The 15,625-nt window shown below is 39.6% G+C and overlaps 1 protein-coding gene across 12 annotated transcripts in view; it reads right to left on the reverse strand.

The window, feature by feature from the left end:
• cacna1c (calcium channel, voltage-dependent, L type, alpha 1C subunit) overlaps window positions 1-15,625 on the reverse strand; it is a 373,377-nt gene that overhangs the window by 130,500 nt on the left and 227,252 nt on the right. For 8 of the 12 annotated variants that reach the window (XM_079552350.1, XM_079552351.1, XM_079552357.1 and 5 more), the window contains exon 10: window positions 3,006-3,096. In XM_079552350.1, coding sequence (XP_079408476.1) covers window positions 3,006-3,096 — 91 coding nt within the window. Of the gene's footprint in view, window positions 1-3,005; window positions 3,097-12,734; window positions 12,804-15,625 lie in introns of all 12 variants that reach the window. The other 4 variants (XM_079552354.1, XM_079552352.1, XM_079552353.1 and 1 more) reach the window with 1 other exon arrangement.

Here is a 15,625-nt window from a genome sequence, read left to right on the forward strand (position 1 = left end):
AAACTGCCATCATTTAACGGTTCTCATCCAATTGTTGCTATTTTTAACGCGTCCCTCTGTCTCTTTCGGAACCCGGAGTCCGTAATAAAGAATCGCGAGGGCTCCCCCCACAGGCGGGAGGCGGTATCTCACCACTGCACGTATAAATGAAACACAGACAGGAGAGGACAGAGGGGAGATTTAGGGATGAAGATCTGGGATTAACACATGACAGATGCCCCACTTCTTCATGAGACAAATACAAATTGTTTCCTCGTCCGAATGCTACCTCATGTCGAGCAATTCACTGCGCCAAACACTACGAAACCAGCGCTGCTTTTCATCTAAAATGTGTCACTGATGCAAAAAGAAATAAAACAGCAAAACCACGATAGTAAATGCAAGTCATTCAGGCAAACAGAAGGAATTGGCAAAGATTCTCAGATGGGAGGTGATAGTATGTGTTATGGCTCTGAATCGCTAAGGCACGTGTGTGTTTTTGGCCAGTATTCCTCGTCCTATTGAATTAGAAAGTAAAGAAACATTGCATTAGAATGTATGGGACCCTGTATGGACGTGGTTTAACAGAGTGGCTTTCTCCATTTAAGTTTGGGGACACACTAGAGGATTTTAAAGTGACATTCAGAAATACAGACACATATTTTAATAATCGTCTTACACTGGAATGAAGGCACAGAGTGAGTGATTCAGACAGGCCGCTTACTTCCCGTTTTTCGGAGAGATTTGTGGCACACTGGAGGATATGAAGGGTCCCGTGGGCAGTGATCGAAACGCACTTGTCGGACACTGGATGGCAAAGTGGCCGCGGGATCGGGTCGGGTGTGGAGGCGGAGGAGGAATGATTATTAAACGTTTAGACAAAGTAGTGGCCGGGAGTTCCCCATCGTGTTAGAGGTTAAAACATCATCAACTGGACTCGATTGACCCCTTAAAGCAGGGGCTCGATGCAAGTTTGCCATTTTATACTCACTACTGCCACCTCAGGTCATACATGTAACTGCAGCTTCTATATTAAGCTGGTGCATGACGGCACTTCGGACCCAAATTAACACCTTTTTGAGAGTTCATGATTTTAGAGGCAGTTGTGGTGAACAGGTCTGAGCTGCACATTAGGACATGGCTGGAACATGTAGGAAAATACTTCATTTTAACATGTTTAAAGTCTGTATAGTCACTTTAAAGCAGGGGTGTCGAACTCGTTTTGGCACTGACATAATAGCAAATCAGGATATAAACGCCACATTATAGCCACGTGGTGAATGATCAGCCCCAGGGCGGCTGTGGCTGACTTTGAGAAACGTGTGACACAGGCTGATGATACGTGTAGCTGTTGTTGTTTATGTTCCTTTAACCCAGCACATTTACCCAAATCTAAAAGCTTCTCGCCCGGAGACTTACAGCCTAAAGTGACTTTCTGTTGTGTTGTCGCCATGTTTTTGTCACATTTTTTACGCGTTTCTTCCATGTTTTTGTCTCTTTTCCGTCTGTTTGTTTTTATATTTTTTTGTGGCTTTCTTCATCACCTTTTAAACACTTTTTTTCACTTATTCATTGTGTTTTTGTCGCTCTTTTGCTGCTTTTTTATTCTTTCTTTTTGGGTTGCATTTTCATCCTCGTTTTTGTCGCTGTTTCGACACTTAGTTCAAGAAGCTTTTATTAGGGATGCACCGATACCGATACCAGCCTGTGGTATCAGGCCGATACCACAGGCTTGTACTCATACTCGTACTCATTCATGAGGTCCCGATACCAGAAACCGATACCATTTCACGTGCGGCCAGCGCAGCTACGAGGCGCGGCTACGAGGCGCGGCTACGATGCGCAGCTCTCAGCTGAGGAGAGAAGAAGCAACAAACTGGAGAATAGTTTAGTGTAAACACAATAATCCACATAGAGCTGACTTTATTACAGACTGCGCTCTCTAAACCAGAGTCTGAGCTGGATTTAACCAGAGCTAAACGTCTGCAGTGTTTACAACAGACAGGCTAACGATGCTAACTCGCGGCTAGCAGTTTTGGCCATTCTGACGCCGTTTTAAGCCCAGAGGTTTATTCATCTGAAAAACTAACCCAGCGACTAAAAAGTCCTCAGAAAATCCAAAGTAAAGACATACAGCATGTTTATATTGAGGGAAAATGAGCTGCAGCAGAACAATGAAAACGCTGTAGCTTCTCGCTAAGTTACTACAAACACACGAGAAAATCTACAGGAGCTGAAGTAAAGCCGAAAAGAGACCATTTAAGAAACATCTCAATACTATTGTTAAATAAAAACACATAAATGAATAAAGCTCAGGCATTGGGAGCTTTAGGACATGGGCTTTTCTGTCTATGATGGACAGAGACATAAAAATAAATTATATTGAATGAAAATAAAATAAATCAGCACAATTCTAATATAACTGCTCTTAAATGTGTCGCCGACTTTACTTAAGGAAATGTACGTGAGTAAATTAACTCATTACAAACCGATCTGCTGTGAAAAAAGTAAGTCTGTTGAAGAAAATGCCTTGTACTCGTATCAGTATTCGGTATCGGCGAGAACTTAAATCCAAGTACTTGTATCGGTTTTAGAAAAAGTGGTATCGGTGCATCCCTAGCTTTTATATTTGTAAAGCTGAACTGGAGAAAATGCGAGGGTTTAGACGGGACAAAAAATGTCTGACACACGATTTGAGGTTTCGAAGGCTGCGATCCGACACAGGAAGAACGCCACGGCAAACAGTCACTCTAAAAATCCTCCAGTGTATCCCAGACTATGATATATGTTACACTTATTAAAACACACCATTATTACTAGCATCTACTCGGACTACACCAGTAATCCATTAACACCAAATTCGATCCATACTTTTGTGGATTAATTCTACATTTGCGAGGTTTAAGCCACTCTTAAGCCCTCCTCAGTGTGACGGAGTCAAAATGAAAGGAGTCATGCACAGTTCATAGAGGGATTAGCCCGAAAGCGCTAAGGAACAGGGCGTGGCTCGCGTTCCGGGTACTTACGCTAGCCGGGTACAGCAGGCCTCGCCCTCCACGTCCACCCCGGGCACGTTGTCCGTGTTCACAGACTCGTTTTCGCTGGCTGGCATGCTCACTGCAGGACAACAGAGAGGAGGAAGAGGAGAGAGAGGGAGAAAGAGAGGAAGAGAAGATGAGTAAACAATGATGGATGAGGTATTACAACATACAGGCGGCACAAAAGGGGAAAAAATATTGATTTGAATTAAATGTAGCTTAATATTTCATGATATATAAACCTTAAAGGAACAGGCCACTGAGATATGTTCATACCTGAGCTTAGACGAGTTGATGTGTACCTGTCTGGTCCTTGTGTGTGCCAAAGACCAAAGATGTTGCTAGCATATTCCTATGGCTCCAAACGGGGGTGAAGTTGGAAGCTACCATGCCCTTCCACGCCCTTCCAAAGACCAGACAGGTACGCATCAACTCGTCTAAGCTCCGGTAAGAACATATCTCGCTCAGTGTGGAAAAACGGTGGCCTTTAAAGTGACACTCATGCATAATTGGCTTGGTTGCACAATGTGGCTACGCTAGTTCCTCTGAACTGAAGCTGTGGGCGCTAGTACTTCCTGTTTGTATTAATTCCCATTAACATTAGCTTAGACCAGTGAGTTCCTTTGTCTTGAAGCTAAAGGCTAATTTAAACTCTTAACTCCCGCCTGAACCGAGAGGATCTTTTTCCTCACGTCATCAGATTTTTTTTTCCATCTTTTTTTTTTTGTTGGGCATTCAACTCATTTTTGTAACTTTTTTGTCATTTTTTTTGTCACTTTATTTATTTATTTTTTTTGTCAATTTTTTATTAAATTTTTGTCACATTTAGTCACATTTTGGTCATTTTTATTTGTTTCATTTTTTTTGGGTCAATTTTTTTTCGCATTTTTGTCACATTTTGGTCATTTTTTCGTCATATTTTTTAATCAAATTTTTGTAATTTTTTGTCACATTTTATTTATTTTTTTCGTCAATTTTTTATTAAATTTTTGTCACATTTAGTCACATTTTGGTCATTTTTTGGGCATTTTTTTTGGGCATTTTTTTTGGGTCAAATTTTTTTCCCATTTTTGTCACATTTTGGTCATTTTTTCGTCATATTTTTTAATCAAATTTTTGTAATTTTTTGTCACATTATTTTATTTTTTTTTCCGTCAATTTTTTATTAAATTTTTGTCACATTTAGTCACATTTTGGTCATTTTTTTGTCATTTTTTTTGTCATTTTTTGGGTCAAATTTTTTTTCGCATTTTTGTCACATTTTTGCCTCTTTTTCATCAATTTTTGGTCACTTATGTCAATGTTTTCTCACTTTTTTGTCACATTTCCATCATTGTTTTCGTCTCAGTTTTGTTGCTATTTTCACAGCAAAGCCAAACTGTGCTCGGTTCAGGTGAGAGTTAAGGGGTTAATGCGTTACACAATTTGAAATAGTGCCTTTTTATGTATATTTTTTGTATAGCATGTTAGCCTTTAGCTTCAAAACAAACTATCAATCCTTTATCCAGGAAAAGAAAACAGACAGGAAGTCCTGGCGCTCACACCTTCAGCTCAGAGGAACTAGCATAGCCACACCGCGCAACAAGCCAATTGTGGCTCATGAACCCACTTCTGTACAGCAACATGTTACGCGTTATCGCTTCTGTGAATGGAGAGGAGTCTTTATCGCCGAGGACTGTGAGTTTGGATGTCAAAGTGTGGCTGGAGCGCCCTCTTCTGACAGCAAAGGGGAGGGATTAAAAAGGAATAGGCCACAGTTTTTACACACTGAGATATGCCCGTGCCTTCAATCACGTCAAAATGCTATCGCGCTAAATGCTAACGCCGCCTGTGCTGTGTTTACGTGATTGAAAGCACGGGTAAAGACCAGACAGGTAGTAAAGAACTCGTCTAAGCTCAGGTAAGAACATATCTCAGTATGTCAAAACGGTGGCCTGTTCCTTTAAACATGCTAGAGGAATATACAAGCCTCCTTTATTTTGGCTAAGGCATTCAAAGTGATATCGAGTGCAGGGATCGGATCCAATTATGGTTCATTCTTCATTCATTCTTTTCTCATTTAAAGTGCTATGAAACACCTTGAACCAAGTCAAATACTGGGGAAGTTTTATGTGGACAAACTACTCTTGCATGTTCTGATTAAAAGTAAACCAATTTCCATAGAGTGCCTGGATGTAAAAAGCTGCTCCTAAACATGGGAGTGCAGTTTCTACACACATTCAAACTTTGGTCTTTTATACGGGACTCCATAAAACACGAGGCTTTCATTACGGAGAGTGGGACATAACCTTCGCCATCATCAGCTCTGACGCTCAGGGCGACTTCTGCACTGGCTGGAGTTCACCCTCACAAGCGCTTCGCAGGTTTACAGCTTGAATAACGGCAGGAAAATGACGAGGCAGTATCCTTAAGGAACCTTTGAGCGAGTTAAAGCCACACCGCGGAACATTTCCAGGTTTAAAGCCACGAGATCAACCGCCTAAAAACATGTCGGCGATGCCAAAACATGCCCCTGATGCTCACGGAAGATTGTGTTATTTTGAGATTATTTTGAAATGTTGTTACGCAGCGTGGCTTTAAAGTGCATATGACACATTAATCACAGTTTTTGCTAAAACGTGGTTAACACAAATATATTTAAGGTTTTGCTAAAGATTGTTTTCTTTAGTTTGGCCATTTTTAAAAAATTGTTGATAGTTTCACTTCCTTATTGGACACAGACAGGAAGTGACATAGATACAGACGGCACTCGTCATAGAAGGGGGCGTGGCTTCGCCGAGGGGGAAAATAGAATCTTTAGAGAAACACCATTTTTCCCTCTTTTTAGCCGTTTTCTGGTGGAATATGAACTTATTTATCACATGAATAAAGTCAAGTGTAAATCGGGCCCATATGGATATTTTCTCACAGCAGATTGTTCAGTAGAAGTGAAAAAACGGCAGTTGTAGCTAGCGCTAGCTAACTGTTAGCATTAGCCCGATGCTAACATGTAGCATTATGTTAGCATTCTCTGTTATTTATGTATTTATGGGCTGTTGAACCACTTTGCTCCTCCCCATGTCTTTTTATCTTTATTTAGTAGAAACTTTATTCAAAATTCAGCATTAAAAAAGCAGTTTTTGAATTTGAAGTTTAGATTTTTCTCAAAATTGTTTTCCCCCTTAACTGTTTTCAAACATGACCATATATGGGCGATTCCAGAGACGCCGTCTGTATTGCTGGATTGCAGGTGACATCACAGCGTTCTAAAGGCCTTACTATTATATAGAGGAAAAAATATTTTATTTTTGAGGACATTTTTGGTCTTGTACAGAGAGATCATGGACCCAGTGACTGATATTAATTATCAGTTTTTTAATTCATATATTTTCTTTTTTGCTACGACTTGTGAAAGTGTAATGTTGTTAATAGGAAAAACTGGCTCCTCCCCCCGCTGGGTCCGATGACATCATCATATTCTAGAACCTGCAAACCAGCAATACATGCAGGAGGCATCTCTGGGATCGCCCATATATGGTCATGTTTGAAAACAGTTAAGGGGGAAAACAATTTTAAAAAAATGTAAACTTTCTCTAATTATTCAAAAACTACTTTAACAAACGCTGAATTATGAATATAGTTTCTACTAAATAAAGATAAAAAAGACATGGGGAGGAGCAAAGTGGTTCAACAGCCCATAAACACATGAATAACGGAGAATGCTAACCTGATGCTACATGTTAGCATCGGGCTAATGCTAACGGTTAGCTAGTGCTAGCTACAACTGCGTTTTTTTCACTTCTACTGAACAATCTGCTGTGAGAAAATATCCATATGGGCCCGATTTACACTTGACTTTATTTGTATGTGATAAATAAGTTGATATTCCACCAGAAAATGGCTAAAAACAGTGAAAAATTGTGTTTCTCTAAAGATTCTATTTTCCCCCTCTGCGAAGCCACGCCCCCTTCTATGACGAGACGCCGTCTGTATCTATGTCACTTCCTGTCAGCAGCTTAAATATTTCAATAAAAATAACTTTTCTTCCTAACATTTCTTCATTAAAATTGCTGCTTCACTGAAATAAAATCAGAATTATGCAACTGATGTCATCCCTCTATATAAGTCATATACTCAACAGCATTAAAACCTGTCATATGCACTTTAAAGGTGCTTTATGCAAGTTTTTATGTGGAAAAGAAGTTGATATTTGTGCTTGTTTGACCTCGCAGTGACCCAGCGGCTGCACGAGCGTTCATCACGGTGCCTTTACGCTCCATCGCCGTGGTCTCCAGGACGCTCCAGGATCAATTGTTTGGAAGGTCTTGATTCTGGAGCGTTGTCGAGGCCACCGTGATCGAAAGTAAAGGCGCCGTGCGGACCACTAACAGCCGCTGGGTCACTACAGAGTCTTTCCGCATAGAGAGTTGCGTAATGCACCTTTAAGAAACCAAACCATAAGACACTGTCACTTTCACAGAAGGCCCGTTCTGCTAATCCAGAGCTTCCTCCTCACTGGGCCTATGAACTAGTTTAACGTCTATTGTTAGAGAAAACCCAACAGACCTGTGACACAAAGGAAAGAGGGAGCAGGAGAGACTAAACAGGAAGTAATAATAGGGGAAATAGATAGAATCATCTCAATGGGATGCTCCTTGTTGAATAAAACTTAAAGGAACAGGCCAGCGTTTTTCCACACTGAGATATGTTCTTACCTGAGCTTTGACGAGTTCTTTAGGACCTGTCTGATCTTCAGTCACGTAAACACAGCGCAGACGGCGTTAGCATTTAGCCTCTCCCTCTCTCCTCTATAGCTCCAAAACAGGTCAAGATAGAAGCTACCAAGCTCTTCCACGTTTTCCCTATTTAAATATGGTTACGTGAAGTGTTCCACTACAAAGTATAATTACACACAATTAAACAATGTGGATTTTCTAAGCGGATAAAAGGGGGGACTATATTGTAAGGCGTAATAATACCAGGAGTAATTTGGCGTCCGCGCAGTAAAGTGAAGATTACTGTGCGGATTTCGAACTACTCAGCAAAAAAGTGACAAAAATCCAACAAAAAAATGACAAAAATCCAGCAAAAAAGTGACAAAAATCCAGCAAAAAAGTGAAAAAAATCCAACAAAAAATGACAAAAATCCAGCAAAAATGTGACAAAAATCCAACAAAAAATGACAAAAATCCAGCAAAAATGTGACAAAAATCCAACAAAAAAATGACAAAAATCCAGCAACAAATGACAAAAATCCAACAAAAATGTGACCAAAATCCAACAAAAAAATGACAAAAATCCAGCAAAAATGTGACAAAAATCCAGCAAAAAAGTGACAAAAATCCAACAAAAAATGACCAAAATCCAGCAAAAATGTGACAAAAATCCAACAAAAAAATGACAAAAATCCAGCAACAAATGACAAAAATCCAACAAAAATGTGACCAAAATCCAACAAAAAAAAAGACAAAAATCCAGCAAAAATGTGACAAAAATCCAACAAAAAAGTGACAAAAATCCAGCAAAAATGTGACAAAAATCCAACAAAAAAATGACAAAAATCCAGCAAAAAAATGACAAAAATCCAGCAAAAATGTGACAAAAATCCAACAAAAAATGACAAAAATCCAGCAAAAATGTGACAAAAATCCAACAAAAAAATGACAAAAATCCAGCAAAAATGTGACAAAAATCCAACAAAAAAGTGAAAAAAATCCAACAAAAAATGACAAAAATCCAGCAAAAATGTGACAAAAATCCAACAAAAAAGTGAAAAAAATCCAACAAAAAATGACAAAAATCCAGCTAAAATGTGAAAAAAATCCAACAAAAAAGTGAAAAAAATCCAACAAAAAATGACAAAAATCCAGCAAAAAAATGACAAAAATCCAACAAAAAATGACAAAAATCCAGCAAAAAAAATGACAAAAATCCAACAAAAAAGTGACAAAAATCCAACAAAAAAATGACAAAAATCCAACAAAAAATGACAAAAATCCAGCAAAAAAGTGAAAAAAAATCCAACAAAAAATGACAAAAATCCAGCAAAAATGTGACAAAAATCCAACAAAAAAGTGAAAAAAATCCAACAAAAAATGACAAAAATCCAGCAAGAAAATGACAAAAATGCATTAGGGAAATAAAAAGTGACGACAATGGCAAAGAGGAGAGAATGCATTTTGTTTTGGCGGGTGGTAAGAGGTTAAAAGGGCTAGATGCAAGTTAGCCATTTCATACTCACTACTGCCACCTCAGGTCATACGTGTAACTGCAGCTTCAAAACAGGTCAAAATAGGCGTAATAATGCCAGGAGTAGTTCGAAATCCGCGCACTAATCTTCACTTTACTGCGCGGATGTCGAACTACTCCTGGTATTATTACGCCTTACAACATAGTCCCCCCTTTTATCCGCTTAGAAAATCCACATTGTTTAATTGTGTGTAATTATACTTTGTAGTGGAACACTTCACGTAACCATATTTAAATAGGGAAAACGTGGAAGAGCTTGGTAGCTTCTATCTTGACCTGTTTTGGAGCTATAGAGGAGAGCGGGAGAGGCTAAATGCTAACGCCGTCTGCGCTGTGTTTACGTGACTGAAGATCAGACAGGTCCTAAAGAACTCGTCACAGCTCAGGTAAGAACATATCTCAGTATGGAAAAACGGTGGCCTGTTCCTTTAACCATATGCATGTTTACACTCTACATAAACATTATTTCAAACATCTCAGAATTCAACAGTCGTAACCAGGTTTGATATTCCTAAAGAAGCAGTTCCGGTGATTTGCGGGTAAAGGGGATCTACTATCGAAAGACGACAGTGAGAGCACAGCGGCGCCACGTGGTAACCGTGTGTTTCCATTGTAATTCGGACTGTGTTGAAGAGCTGATTGATGAGGTCTTTCCTGAGGCGCCACTGTCCTGTGATTGTCGTCTTTGTTCGTGTGTAGGTCAGGCAAAAGGGCATTCATTTTCTAAAAAAAAAAAACCTACAAAGAGGGATCGGGAGCGCAGAGTCATATCATCTCTCTTTATCTCCTTTTCAGTTTTTGGGGCCCGACTTTCTGGCAATGCCCCGGTTTGAAACATTGACAGAAAGTCGTTGTTGTGAATAAGAAATCCGCGCTGCAGCATAGAGGCAACGGTGAAGATACGAGGCGCATTTTCACGTCTGGCATAGTGTGTAGAGCAGGAATGTGTGACGGCCATTTTGGAGAGACATTCACTCCTCCTATTGGTCAGTCTCAGTATTCTGTGAGTGACAAGCTGATGTAACCAATCAGAGTGAAGAGTGAACCTTAATCACTGCTTAAAGGCGATGCACATTTACTAAGCGCACATGAACACGTATTTCTATACTTTCTAATATCCACTGCACTAGAGATCTCCTGATTTAAGGCGAGCTGCATAGAGAGACATTTTTTTAATGTTGAGATATCGATTCTAAACTTTTGCTGTAGATTACTCTCACAAATATGAGGAAAAAAAATATGTATATATATTATTTTTTGTCATTTGATGTTTTCATATAAAAATAAGGCCTAAAAATGCCCAAATTGTCCTATGTTGTCAGACAAACTGAATAATGGATCAAGCCAGGTTTAAATGTAAATGTATGGTTTGATTTTGTTGACAAAATCCTCCCCATTAGTTACAAAGAGGAGATTTTAGATATTTTAAAATAAGCTGTTTATTTCCATCCATTTTCTTCCGCTTTATCCGGGGCCGGGTCGCGGGGGCAGCAGTCTCAGCAGAGATGCCCAAACTTCCCGATCCACACACACCTCCTCCAGCTGTTCTGGGGGGACCACGAGGCGACACCAGGCCAGCTCGGACACATAGTCCCACCAGCGTGTCCTGGGTCTTCCACGAGGCCTTGTCCCACTAGGACATGCCTGGAACACCTCCCGCGGGAGGCGACCAGGAGGCATCCGGAACAGATGCCCGAGCCAGCTAGCTGTTTATTTAAAAAAAATAATAATAATAATAATAAAAAGGTATCACTTTATTATACAGTACCTTGATAAATTGTATCTGTAAATTTAGTACAATGTAATGAGCTCGGTAACAATCTGTAATAACTTGTACCTATGGGTTAGATACACAATGGAATAACTTGTATTAGTACTTTGTAAGTACATGATGTAATAGGACACGAGACCCTGAGGGTTTGGGCTTAAGGTTAGGGTTAGAATTATGTCTATGATGTATCTACAAACTACAAATATATATTATTCCATTGTGTATCGAACCCACAGGTACAAGTCATCACACATTGTTAGAGCACATTACATTTACTTAGGTACAAAGTATCAAGGGTAGTGTCAAATAAAGTGTTACCCAAAAAAAATAAAAACATTTTTTTTTTACTGATTTCTCAGTAACAACAAGTTTTTGGAAATTCTATAAACCAGGTTAGGAATTAGATATGTTGAAGTCCCTCTGAAAAAACTTCTAAATATTGTTAAGTCCAAGGCTGGGGAGTTTGAAGTCTGCAGGTGCTGCTCACGTGGGGATGTTGTCGCCACAATGGCCCTTAAAATCACAATTTCCCAAATCAATCCCTGGAGAAACATTGAATTAATGCAAAAATAACCATGTAACTGTGAAGATGTTAAGAGGTCAAATTGTCCCAAAAACTTGATAAATTAAAAAAATAATAATAATACAAAGTTTTGCCTGCAGTGTCTCCCCTTAATCTGTATTCTTTTATTGCACATTTCCTTTGTTTTTGAGAAGAAGAGTTTCTATAACTCTATACTCTTCTAGACTCTCCAGCGCTCTGAGGTCTGAGGTCCAGCTCCAGCTCGTGGTTCCTAAGACGAACCGTAGAACCAGAGGGGACAGAGCGTTCTAAGCTGTGGAACGCTCTGCCCCTTCACGTCCGAACGGCCCCCACCCTGGAGTCTTTTAAACCTCGTCTTAAAACCCACTTTTATTCTCGGGCTTTTAACACCGCGTGAGTTGTGTGGTCCGGTTTCTTTTATTATTTTAATTTTCTTTTATTGTTTTTACAAATGTTATTAAATTTCTTTCATTCTTGCATCTTATTTATGTTTTAAACTAATTGATCATTTTAGCTGAATGTATAGTTTGGTTTCACTTGATTTTATTATATTTATTTTTTATTCCTATATTGCCGATTTGATGTGCAGCACTTTGGAAACACTTGTTTATAAAATGTGCTGTATAAATAAAGTGGATTGGACTGAACAAGTGGATTTCTCCATCGTGAGTTCAATGAATTCTGAATTTATGAAATCAAAATCCAGATTCTAGGAAATGTGTGATTTACACCGGTACATGTTTGTTCCACATAACTTAATAAGTGGGAGTAGGAGAATCTGCGCTACACTGGACATTTCTGTTTTCCTCAAGGACTAAAAACATTCGAAGGATAAAAAAGCAGCTCTAACTAAGTCGCCTGACGGTGGGAATGCACCTGTTGTCACTACTTTGCCCGTCAGTGTTTGCCTTTAATGCTGCAGCCGCTTTCCAGCTACGTCTTGAACAAGTGGAAGGAGACAATGAGAATAAAACGTTACATTTTAGAGCGGGGGCGAACCACTCCGTAGCTTCAGTCAGCGCTGGAGTGGCCAGAGAGAGATGCTTAGTCCGATGCAGGGCAAGGAGGAGGAAACCAAATCAAACCACTAGTAAATAACAAAAGGGGGAAGGGGGGGAGATGCAATCCGCTTCTGGCATTTCTGTAAAAGTATGGACCATGCAGACAGACGCACACGCCTTACGAAGAAAAGCCGCGTTTTTCCGGACGGCGCCGCGAAGAGACTGAAAACGGTGGGTCTTACCTGGAATAGAGAGGACGGCTCAGACAAACAGCACACGGAACACACGTACAGAAGCTGTGAGTGTTAGTAGGTCACAGTCACATGGGGAAAACACGCTGTACACATGTGAAAATGACCGATCTGAGTGCTCGCGTGGCCCCCCTCACCTCTTTGGGAAACACTGCCGGGCGCTTGCTGAAACAAAAGCTGTCACAAAGTCCAATGTCTCCTCTCTCACTGCTTTCAGCCAAAAGATGAACGTGGCAGGTTTGTGAATCCAAAAACCTCCGAATCAAGATCAAGTCTGACATTTTATATACCGTAAATGCTCTAATAGAGGCCGGGGCCTTTATTTACTCCAGGGCATCGAGGACCAGGCCTTTATTGGAACCAGGCCACAATTAGAGACAGGCCTTTATTTCTATTTGAGCAAAACGGACGACCAGGAAAACGAAGAAAAACGAGATATTGACGCCTTTTATTTTGTCGGGACAACAGGAAGTGTTTCGTTGCTGTTAGCGGAGCTTTGACATCAGTGTCGCTGCAGGTTTCTGTTTCGTTTTTACCAAAGGACCGGATTATTTGTTGTTATCTCGTGTAAAAGGCGAGTTTAGACGGAGCGTTTGTGTTTGTGATCGATCATGAGACTGACCCGAGAGAAGACGAGACGCTCGCGCTGATGGGAGGAGTTATTTTGAGGCGTGGGACTGACCTGCACACGGAGCAGCTGGACGTGCTTTGAAGACGCGATGGAGACTTTATTAAAACCCTGGAGGGTCATAAACATTTGTTCCTTACCCTGTTTCCAAATATCGTCACAGGAGGTTTGAAAAGTGGCTAAATCTGTGTCAAAGTTACGCTCGGATCGAGTATGAGACAAATTCCAAACATGGGGAATATTTCTACTGCTATAGTTTCTAATAAAAGCCCCGGCCTGTTTTAGAGACCGGCTTTAATTTGCCTCCGCCAGCCGCAAACCCGGCCCCTGTCGGAGACCCGGCCTCTGATGGAATACAGGCCAGTATTAGAGAATTTACGGTACTTCATGAGCTACATCATCTTTTTGCCCAGAACTTGTCGAACACAATCTGCAAAGTCATTTTATTTAATCGTCTTGAAACTCTCCTCGAAGCACTAAGCACTTCCCCTGTCGTTTTTGTGACTTTCTCATGGAGTTAAAAGGGTTTACGTCGCTCGCTTTACACTACATGAAGAGAGCAAGTGTCCGAACTCGTAAGCCGACCGGTGAACTCACACAGGTGGAGAGGAGTCAGCAAACAATCGGTCTCAACAACAGGCAAAGGCAACAAGAGCCGCCCCGACATCCTGACACAGGGGATCGGCCCGTCTTATACAGGGGGAATGCACGACAGTGACACCTGTATATTCAAAGACATGAGTCACGTGACACTCGCTGACACAATGGGGGCCAGTGTTCCTACGTCCGTGTGGATCTTTGTCAATGTAAACCTTCACGTGCTCCCGGTGGCTCGTGGTAGAGGTTTCCAAGTATGGTGGAGTGGACTCGGTTGCATGAGTTGCGGATGTTTTGCTCCGTTCTACGAAAGCCTCTTCTCAGGTAGGGGTTAGGGAAGAGGGTCGTGACTGCCAAGGTCACACGGAGGAGGCCCAGAGGAAGAACTACAGTAGCTTCTTCAAGAAAATAGAAGAAAGAGCTTTGACACGTGTAGCGCCTTCTCCTGACAGTTTATCCCCAGCTGCAGTGAAGGGGGGGTGACATGTGTTTAAAGTAGATATACTGTAAATTTCGAACTATTGAGCGCACCTGAATAAGCCGCACCAACTGAATTAAAAAAGAATACTCCGATGTGTTAACATGGGGCTGGAGAAGTCCACATAAAATCAGTCACTACAGGAAAACAAAGCCGTTTTCAGGCCGAGCTGAGAAACGCTGCAGTGTCGACATGTCGGTGCAAATGAACATTTTACACAAATCAATCGACTAAACATCAGATTTGAGCGGAGAAAAATGTGACAAAAATGTGACAAAAAAATGACAAAAAATGACAAAAATGTGACAAAAATGTGATAAAAATGTGACAAATAAATGACAAAAATGTGACAAAAATGTGATAAAAAAAATGACAAAAATGTGATAAAAAAATGACAAAAATGTGACAAAAAAAATTACAAAAAAATTTCAAAATGTGACAAAAAAATGACAAAAATGTGACAAAAAAATGACAAAAATTTGACAAAAAATGACAAAAATTTGACAAAAATTTGATAAAAATTTGACAAAAAAATGACAAAAATGTGACAAAAATGTGACAAAAATGCGACAAAAAAATGACAAAAATGTGACAAAAAAATGACAAAAATGTGACAAAAATTTGTTAAAAATTTGACAAAAAAATGACAAAAAAATGACAAAAAAATGACAAAAAAAATGACAAAAAAATGACAAAAATGTGACCAAAAAATGACAAAATGTGATAAAAAAATGACAAAAATGTGACAAAAATGTGACAAAAAAATTACAAAAAACATTCAAAATGTGACCAAAAAATGACAAAAATGTGACAAAAAATGTGACAAAAATGTGACAAAAAAATGACAAAAATGTGACAAAAAATGACAAAAATGTGACAAAAATGTGATAAAAATGTGACAAATAAATGACAAAAATGTGACAAAAATGTGATAAAAAAAATGACAAAAATGTGACAAAAAAATGACAAAAATGTGACAAAAAAAATTACAAAAAAATTTCAAAATGTGACAAAAAAATGACAAAAATGTGACAAAAAAATGACAAAAAATTGACAAAAATTTGATAAAAATTTGACAAAAAAATGACAAAAATGTGACAAAAATGTGAC

This window comes from Gobius niger (genome assembly GCF_951799975.1).
Source record: "Gobius niger genome assembly, chromosome: 2".
NCBI classification, from domain to species: Eukaryota; Metazoa; Chordata; class Actinopteri; order Gobiiformes; family Gobiidae; genus Gobius; species Gobius niger.